Source organism: Syngnathoides biaculeatus, chromosome 16 (assembly GCF_019802595.1).
Source record: "Syngnathoides biaculeatus isolate LvHL_M chromosome 16, ASM1980259v1, whole genome shotgun sequence".
NCBI lineage: Eukaryota > Metazoa > Chordata > Actinopteri > Syngnathiformes > Syngnathidae > Syngnathoides > Syngnathoides biaculeatus.
In genome coordinates this window covers 5,872,513-5,882,321 of record NC_084655.1, presented here as the reverse complement: position 1 = coordinate 5,882,321, position 9,809 = coordinate 5,872,513, and the positions used below count along the sequence as shown (strand labels likewise).

At 39.3% G+C, this 9,809-nt stretch overlaps 1 protein-coding gene across 2 annotated transcripts; it reads left to right on the top strand.

The window, feature by feature from the left end:
- Positions 1 to 643: 643 nt before the first annotated feature.
- Positions 644 to 9,606, top strand: slc25a19 (solute carrier family 25 member 19). Of its 2 annotated transcripts, none has more exons than XM_061846435.1 (8): positions 644 to 696; positions 1,713 to 1,865; positions 2,129 to 2,280; positions 2,502 to 2,657; positions 4,442 to 4,612; positions 5,939 to 6,119; positions 6,252 to 6,382; positions 9,179 to 9,606. In XM_061846435.1, exons 3-8 carry the CDS (start codon positions 2,149 to 2,151, stop codon positions 9,395 to 9,397), a joined length of 990 nt encoding a protein of 329 aa, XP_061702419.1. In that variant the 5' UTR covers positions 644 to 696; positions 1,713 to 1,865; positions 2,129 to 2,148; the 3' UTR covers positions 9,398 to 9,606. The 2 variants fall into 2 exon arrangements, with proteins under 2 accessions (XP_061702419.1, XP_061702420.1); XM_061846436.1 differs by having other exon boundaries at positions 679 to 696; positions 1,713 to 1,798.
- Positions 9,607 to 9,809: the final 203 nt, after the last annotated feature.

The window sequence follows — 9,809 nt, the reverse complement described above, 5'->3', positions numbered from 1 at the left end:
AAATGATTATTTTTGTCATTATTATACACTATATTATTGTAAATATATTATACACAATTATAGTATATTGATTCACATATGAATTTAAGTGACATCCCATTTCTAATCAATGAGGTTGAATAAGTATGACGTCAGTGCACCCTTTGCAGCTATAACAGCATCAACTCTTCTGGGAAGGCTGTCCACAAGGGTTATGTGTGTGTCAAGTGTGTTTATGGTCATTTTTTACCATTCTTCTTAGAAGGACATCTGTGAGGTCACATGCTGAAGTTGGACGAGAAGGCCTGACTCTTAGTCCGCGCTCCAGTTTATCCCAAAAATGTTGTAAGGGCTTGAAGTCAGGACTGTGCAGGTCAGTAAAATTCATCCACACCAGATTCTGTCATTCATGTCCTTATGGGCCTTGGTTTGTGCACTGGTGCACACCCATGTGAGGAAGTGAACGAATACTTCGGGCAATATACTGTATGTGTTGGTGACTGAGCTGCGCTCCTTTTCATGTGAAGCCGTACATAAAACTTCCTTTACAACCTCATTCATCTTAATGTAAGCAGCCAGGAGCTTCACAGTGAATATTAGATGATGCTTCAACATGTAAGAAGGTTCACAATACAGGACTGACTAAAAGCAGTGTGATGACAAGGATTAAGAATGGACATAAGGAGGAAGCCAGTGGACCTCTGGTACTCTCTGCAGGTGAATATGTGGAGTAAACATATTTTTAAGCATAAAAATGTATTTCTACACATAAAAGCTTCCCTACAATTACACGTGGGTCACTGATGGTGTAGTGGTACACTTGCCTGACTTTGTTACAGGCACCATAAGTTCAGTACCCACTCAGTGACAGTGTTTATATGTGCCCTGCAACTGACCAGTCTTCAAAATGGATCGATTCTATTAAATGTCTTACCCAGTTACTCCTGCTCCATGCAGGTGAAATTGTCAGAATGGGGTTGGTAGGTGTTTTTTCAAAAACACACATTTAAGATTAAAAAAAAAAAATTCAATCAAGACCTCCCCAAATCAACATCGTACCCCTACTGGTACTGATATTACATATGTAAAATAAACTAATCTAATCTTCTTCTTCTTTTTCTTTTGGCTTGTCCTGTTAGGGGTCACCACAGTGTGTCATCTTTTTCCATTTAAGCCTATCTCATGTATCCTCCTCTCTCAAACCCAGTGTCCTCATGTCCTCCCTCACGACATCCATCAACCTTTTCTTTGGTCTTCCTCTCGCTCTTTTACCTAGCAACTCCATCCTCAGCACCCTTCTACCAATATACTCACTCTCACCTTGTCTCCAAAACATCTAAGTTTGGCTGTCCCGCTAATGAGCTCATTTCTAATCCAATCCAACCTGTTCACACCAAGCGAGAACCTCACCATCTTCATCTCTGCTACTTCAAGTTCTGCTTCCCATTGTTTCTTCAGGGCCACCGTCTCATATCCGAACCTCATGGCCGGCCTCACCACGGTTTTATAAATTTTGCCCTTCATCCCGGCATAAATAAATAAATAAACTGAATAACCAAAATAATTCCTACTTTTAAATAATGCACGTTCAATTTTGTTTTACTAGGCACAAATGTCATAATGATGTTTGTTATTGTGAGATTAATTTCAATATTACAGCTTGAAACATTTGATGTTGTTTCACAATCAATCCCTTAGTGACAGTACTGCGTGTTTTCATTACATTTCAACAGTATTGAAACAAGAAGAAGACTGACGTCATCGCCCAGAAGTCGTTACAACACTCAAAGCGGAAGCCGCATTCGTTGAACCAGTTCGTGTATGTTGTTGCATGTTTTCGTCGAGGATTTAAGACGTAATTTCTAAAGGTTGACAAATTTAACCGAGTAAGTGATTTACTATACCGATGATTATCACCGTATTCGTCCTTGCAAATTCCTCTTGTTGTTAGCTTAGCTTTTAGCCTAAGTCCTACAAAATGCCCTCTGTTTACATTCTTCTCAAATTACAGGTGTGAGATTCAGTTTGTCTAAGTAGTACCACCTTTTTCTAAGTCCCCCGCTTCAATGAATAAGAAGCGCGAATTAACTGTATGCAGTATCAAACAAGAATGTTATGCAGTACATAGTCTGTTTGTCCGTCTTCACAGGTAACTGTGGGCTTGGTGACATGGTGGGCTATGACCCCAGGGCACAGGGGGTACCGCTCAGTGCCCAAGACGCAGCCCTGGCCGGGTCGGCTGCCGGGATGGTCACCCGAGCCCTCATCAGCCCTTTGGACGTTATTAAAATCCGATTCCAGGTAGTGGGCTGTGGAGTTGTTACATTTTCATGTATCCATTTTTTGAAGTGCTTGTCCTCATTGCAGTCGCTGGGAGCTGGAGTCTATCCCAGTGGACCACACACTGGACTGGTTGTCAATTAATTGCATGGCACATATCAACAAATGGCCATTGACATGCACATTCACACCTTCGGGCAATTTTGGGCAGTCATTAAACAATATAATGTGTTTACTTGCAGCTACAAATTGAGAGTCTGTCCTCTGCAAGGCCAGGAGGGAAGTATTGGGGCTTATTTCAGGCAGCACGTTGCATTCATGCTGAAGAGGGCCTCGCTGCTTTTTGGAAGGGTCACGTACCCGCACAGCTGCTCTCCATTTGCTATGGAGCAGTGCAGGTATGATGAACGGCTGAATATCACAGGAAATACATTCCACAATCATTTGTGATAGATACAAATATACGATATAGACCTCATTTTTTTCAATACAGTAGACTAAAACAAACACGAAAATACAAAATTACAACTAATAAACTAATAATTAAACTAATAAACTCACATGGAGAACACTTTTTAAGGTATTCCAAAACAAAAAAACTCACTTGATCATAGAGTTCTCCAAATAAATGGTGAAGCTTGCAGTTGTTACTCCAACTAAACGTTAACTGTCGAACTTTAAGATGAAACAAAAGAGAATCAAACATTGTATATTTACACATGAAAATGTGAAACCAAACCATATAAACTCATCTATTTTTATGCTAACATTTAATGTATGCATGGACACCATGGACTGGCTAGCTAAACTGTGCATTAATGTTTTGGTTATTCTACAGTGAAGAAAATAAGTATTTGAGCACCCTGTTATATTGCAAGTTCTCCCACTTAGAAATCATGGATTGGTCTGAAATTTTTATCGTAGGTGCATGTCATCTCGTGGGGTCTCAATGATCCTTAGAAAGGTGAGGAATCAGCCCAGGACTACACGACAGGACTTGGTCAATGACCTGAATAGAGCTGGGACCAACGTTTCCAAGGTGACTCTTGGTAATACACTAAGACGTCATAGTTTGAAATCACGCATGGCACGGAAGGTTCCCCTGCTTAAACCAGCACAATGATGAGTTCCATCCCAAGAACATCATCCCTACTGTGAAGCATGGGGTGGTGGCATCATGCTTTGGGGGTGTCTTTCTGCACATGGGACAGGACGACTGTATTAAGGAGAGAATGACCGCGGCCATGTATTGTGAGATTTTTCAACCTCTTTCCTTCAGTCAGAGCATTGAAGATGTGTCATGGCTCGGTCTTTCAACATGACAATGACCCGAAGCACACAGCCAGGAAAACCAAGGAGTGGCTCTGTAAGAAGCATATAAAGGCTCAGGCCTGGCCTTGCCAGTCTCCAGACCTAAACCCAATAGAAAATCTTTGGAGGGAGCTGAAACTCTGTATTTCTCAGTGACAGCGCAGAAACCTGTCTGATCTAGAGAAGATCTGTGTGGAGGAGTGGGCCAAAATCCCTCCTGCAGTGTGTGCAAACCTGGGGAACAACTGCAGGAAACGTTTGACCTATGTAATTGCAAAGAAAGGCTAGTGTACCAAATATTAATAATGGTTTTCTCAGGTGTTCAAACACTTATTTGCAGCTGTATCACACAAATAAATAAAAAAATCATATATTGGGATTTCTGGATTTTTAGATTATCTCTCTCACATTGGACTTGCACCTATGATGAAAAATTCAGACCACTCCATGTTCAAATACTCATTTTCTTCACTGTATCTCTTCAAAGAACTGCTACTTAAACAGAGTAGCAACACATAGAAACAGAGCTTACAAAACAGCATAATTGCCCAAGTCATGTTTTAATGTGTTTGGAAAAGCAGAAAAAACATGTTGTTGCAAGCATATTGGTATTTTTTTTAAACTGATATTGTAACAAATTTTTTGAAAACTGGTAAAATGAAAACAAATTGTAAAATATTTGGGAAATTATGCAATGATCCTAATGAGGTATTCCACGCTAAAGGTGCTCAACTCTCAATTCAGACTTTACTGTATACTTTGAAAAAGCAAAAATCTATGATAAAGAAGGGGTGCAAATAAACTTACTGTATGTTTAATTATTTTTTGGGGGTCAAAAATAATGTTTAGAAATGTACTTTTTCGGTTCTAGTTTGCTACATTCGAGTGTCTGACCAAGGTGGTCCACGAAATGACGTCGTTCGACAGCCAGACGTCAGGAGTGCACTTCCTGTGCGGAGGCTTGGCCGCCTGCTCGGCCACGGTGGTGTGTCAACCTCTGGACACGCTCAGGACGCGCTTTGCCGCTCAGGGCGAACCCAAGGTGAGAAATGTCGACAACACTCAATCATGTCGTATCTTTCAGTCAACTTCCAGATCCACTCGACCCGTCCACATGCATAAAACTCACTTTAGATTTAATAAAAACACACTTTTTTTTGTTTGAATGTGTTGAAAGTGTCTGGGCGGTATAAAGCGATCCAAAAAACAAATGATTTCAAATTTTCACCTATTGCATCTGGGTCTGTAATGGATCACGCCGGCTTTCCTTTAATGTACTAAGAGGAGACTGTTGAGGGCAAGTATTATAGAAAATGTAGAATATTGCCACATGAAAGTCTTAATTTGACGAAAAATAATACAAATTTAAAAAACTTTCTCAAGAATATTCCAATGATAAAACAGTAAAAGTGAACTTAAAGAATATAGTAATCATTCAGAATCATCAGTCCTCTAACAATTTAGAATAGTTTGAAATTACTATTACAACAATAGTCTGATGTACAATTGTACAAATAGTGCATATACTACTCAAATACATGAGTGGCCAGTATTGGTAAACAAGAGCTATGCAAGTAGTGCAGAGTGGGGTCACTGCCGATTTATTTATTTATTTAAAGCAATTTTGATCCTCTTTTGCAGTTGGAGTTGGTCCTTTTTTGTGGTAGAACCAAACTAGACTGTGAATGATGAGCACAGGACTGATTCGATCACTGCAGTGTAAAACTGCCTCAAAAATTCTTGTGGCAGGCCGTGCTTCCTCAGAAGCTGCAGAAAGTACTAGTAGTCTTGTTTTAGTACATCATCTGCTTTTTGAGGATGAAGTTGATGTTGACCTCCCACTTCATCTTTTTGCAATGTATGTAAACTTGACGATTCAACTGTAGTTCCTTTGCACCAAGATGCCACAATATTGCAGCAAAAAGCTACTCATCAAAATAAAGCTCAACTTTTTATTAAATGAAGCCTCTCAACTCGCTTCAACAAATTTTGTCAAATATTGTTCCACAATGCCATAAAATGCAAGAATTATAAAATGGTGAAAAATCACTACTTTGTTTATATGATGCTCCTCGACTCATGTCAACATTATTCCTTGGCACCAGTATGCCACAAGATGGTACGACAACAGTTCTTTTGTTTCAGTGAAACTCCTGATGACCACAAGATCCCATAAGATGGCGGAAAATCTCTACTTTTATCTCAATGAATCTCCTAAACTGAAGAATGAATGAATTCGTGAATGCTGCATTAAAGTATGGCATTAATTAGAGTTGAGGTTCTTGTTTGATTTATTTGTTCATAAATATTCAAATGTATACGTTATGATATAAACTTACATAAGCTTATTTTGTGTGCATGTTTACAGTTGTACAGGAACCTAACGCACGGCGTGCGTACGATGTGGCGCTCAGAGGGTGCACTGACATTCTACCGTGGCCTCTCTCCGACGCTTGTTGCCGTGTTTCCTTACGCCGGACTGCAGTTCTTCTTCTACAATGTCTTCAAAAAGATGCTGGTGCCGCCTCCTTCTGCTGAGAAATCGGGAGGTCAGTGCAGTTCACAGGAGACTCTCAGTGTAAGCAGGGGTTTTCCTGGCCCAAATTGAGGTAGAGGTGGTGCCATTTTTATTCTATTCAGATGTGCAGATGTGTTTTGTTTGTTTTTATTTTGTGTTGAAGAAAACCTACGCAGTCTAGTGTGTGGCAGTGGAGCCGGAATGATAAGCAAATCAATCACATATCCATTTGATCTCTTGAAGAAGAGATTGCAAGTTGGAGGCTTTGAGGAGGCCAGAGTCCACTTTGGACAGGTGAGCTGCTTATTTTTTTCTTTTTGATTTTAAATGCTCTGTTCCCTCTATTTTCTAGTGTTGCTGAAATTAGCCTAATTTGAGAGAGCTGGGAGTATACTATGCATTTACTCCAAAATTGTCAGTTTTTTTTTTTAACTTAAATCACTTAAATACATTGGTACCTCTGCTTACAAAATTAATCCGTTCTGGATGTCGTTTCATAACGTGAATTTTTCACAAGAAGCGCATTTTACATGTAAATAGCGTACTGTAATTTCTCAAAAATAATACGCAAATGCTTCCAAAAATATTTTCAAAAACTTAGAGCGCATTATATTTAGGTATGGATAAAAAATACAATCATTGTATAGTTCTATACAGGTACATAGAGTAGTAAAAAAATGTATACATATACATTTTGATATGATATTCAATGTCTTATGTTACACATTTATATATATTACGGTAATGTGCGCCCCAAGCCAGAGTTCTTTGAGCTCCTCGGGAGTTTGCATTTTACGCTCGTTAGCGTAGCATGCTTGTTGCTACTGGACTAAAGATCAGAAACGACTGCCGGTGAGTTTGTTTAAACTTAAACTCAGACAAAAAATGTCGACTACAACGGCTAGTTGTGCAGCTGCATTTAAAAGAAATGTGTCATCACTCGTGCCAATGATGCCGCCAACTCGGAAGCCGCGCCGCAGTCCAAAACAGCGATAGCTCGTCTCATTGGCTTCAGGTGGGTATCAAAATAACGTGAGCTCTAACTCCGAAATACGAGCCTCATGGGGACATAAAAAAAAACGGGAGAGCGCACACAATTGAAATGCTCACTTTTTTAAAAATGTGCCCATTAGGCTTGTTTCTACATAGTTTGAGCTCATGCTGTTTTGATAGCCACCTGACGCCATAGTGAAAGATGCTACAGATAGTAGCCGAATGGAGGGGGAGAGGGTCCGCTGCGTGACCCAAACTCTTGGGATTAAAAAAAAATGTTTCAAGTCATCATTGATGAGTTCCACAGCGATGCACGAACTGGTATGGCTCTTTTTCGGATTGGAGATGAGTCAGATGCTTCTTTTGAAGGCTTGGGCAAGGATGTGTAATATAGTGGATAAACTGCTCTATCCACAAACGTTTTATGCACAAATATTTAATGCATTGTTTCATAAACAGTGTGAAATAGTTTATATTTTTAAGACTGTAATATGTGTTATCAACAGTATTAAAATGTGCCATCATTGAGCAATTATTTTAGTTGGTTGAGGGATTCTGTTCTGACAATTGCAGGGACCGTGACAAGCGTGTCCTGTGGCCCGTCCCGAGATATTACAGCTTCATCAGCACATGCACAATGATTAATAATTGTTGTATGAACATTTTTTTTTAAAACAATACAAATACAAACCAAACAAATATAAATACAGATCATTCCTAATATTCCGAGCATATGGGTATCAGCAAATTGGTGGTGCGCATAGTACATTGGTAGAAGGGTTTTCCAGATTTTTTTTTTTTTTTTTTTTTTAGGTCAATTTTGGGGGTGCGCATTATACTTCGGGATGCATTATACTCGAGAAATTACAGTAATCTGTTCCAAGACCTCCAAACACCTACCCCCCAACCAAAAATAAGCATTAAAAGTACATAATGTAAAGAACACTAAAAACATTATGTTCATTTACTTTTGATGTTGCACGACTATGCGAAGAGAACGGTGAGTGACAAGCAAAAGGCATCGTGGTGGACAGAGGAGGAGGCAAACATTGACAGCCGAGAGAAAACATACGTACGAACATACGCATGCACACAACTTAATTCCACTAAAGTTTCTTGGGGCCCATGGTAAAGAAAGATGAATAAACTTGCAAAAAACACAAACGAAAAAGTTATACTTCTCCAGCATGTGTAAGCTTCTGATAGTGTGTGACAGCACTAGCGTGATTCGGTGACAGTCGAATGTCCAAGGGAATCAAAAATCATCATGGGTAAAGATTGACATCCTTCCTAGCCAATGGGATGCCAGGAAGATGTTACAGCAATAGCCAGTGGGAGAGCAACACTTATCGTGCCACACAAACCAAGATAGAGGATGTTTACATTTGGTGGAATTTGGGGAATCCAGCGCCTACTTTTTCCTTTCATATCTGTATGAATCACCTTCATAACTAGAGACAATATGTTTCCCGAGGTGGCGTTTTGTAACCTGAATTTTTCGTTACCAGACATGTTCGTAAGCAAAGTTACCACTGTATATAAAAAAATAATTGAAAATAAACAAAAGCCGTATGAAATAACTAAAATGTCACACAAATAAAGGTGTAACTGAACAGAAGTACCTGAAACAAGTCGATGGAATTTTTTTAAAAAATAAAGAGCTAGTTGAATAATTTGGTCTTCAAAAAATGAAAATCTAATTAAACTACATTGGTAAATTGGACTACTGTTGACTCAACCTGTGCGTTTTTCGAGATATGAGTCACCAGCCCATTTATTTCTTTTTTTCTTGACTTGCGAGCAAAAATGTAAAATTACAAGCGCTGATTGTGGTGGTAGTGAACGTCACAATAATCAGGTGTTTGGCAAATAGTGAACAAGTTTTTGTTCCAAAATCTTGATATTTTAATGCTAACACATAATGCAAAACACTATGGACAGGCTAGTTAAAATAGCAACAATATGGTAGTCTTGTAACACTTTCAGCATCAGATATTTACAGTAAGAAAATGTTTAGACATGTAAGTCTATAAAGTATTCATTATCTTTGTTTGTCCAGCCATTTAAAAGTCCCATTTTCCCCTACTATGTTTGTAGGTCCGCCACTACCAGGGGTTAGTGGACTGCATTGCGCAGATTACCAAAGAGGAGGGCATGCGAGGCTTCTTTAAAGGCCTCTCTCCGAGCCTCATCAAGGCCGCCTTGTCCACCGGGTTCACTTTCTTTTCATACGAATTGTTCCTCAAAATGTTACAAGACCTCAAAGACGCACAGACAGGCAATGATGGCTTCACCAAACGTCTGTTGGGAAGATAGCCATGGTGATGAGACCATGTGGGAAGTAGTCATTGGCACCTCCTGTTGAGTTTACAAAATAGAGATATGGTAGCCTGGAAATGCAAAACGATAGTTAATTGTGAAACACTAACATTTCAGGAACCACAAAACAAAACATGAAACACTTTAACATTTCAGACAACACAAAAACAAAGCACGAAATATGCTAACATTTCAGAAAACACAAATATATAAAACAATATAATTTAAGTGCTTCCTCAATTCCATTAATGATCTATCCTTGAGGTTCACGTTCACTCATCATATTTTATTTCTCGCTGTTCATGGGCGTCCAAATATACAGTCAGTATTTAGGCTGGATATCACGTTCCATGAGCGTATTCTACCGTTCCTTCAATGAAGGAGCCAATCACCTTGAAGCGGGGTGGGT

Excerpts from the sequence above, each read along its gene's own strand:
- slc25a19 (XM_061846435.1), top strand. The coding sequence starts at position 2,149 with ATGGTGGGCTATGACCCCAGGGCACAGGGGGTACCGCTCAGTGCCCAA. Across the intron at positions 2,281-2,501 it reads TTATTAAAATCCGATTCCAG|CTACAAATTGAGAGTCTGTC; the intron begins GTAGTGGGCTGT and ends GTTTACTTGCAG. Across the intron at positions 2,658-4,441 it reads TTTGCTATGGAGCAGTGCAG|TTTGCTACATTCGAGTGTCT; the intron begins GTATGATGAACG and ends TTTCGGTTCTAG.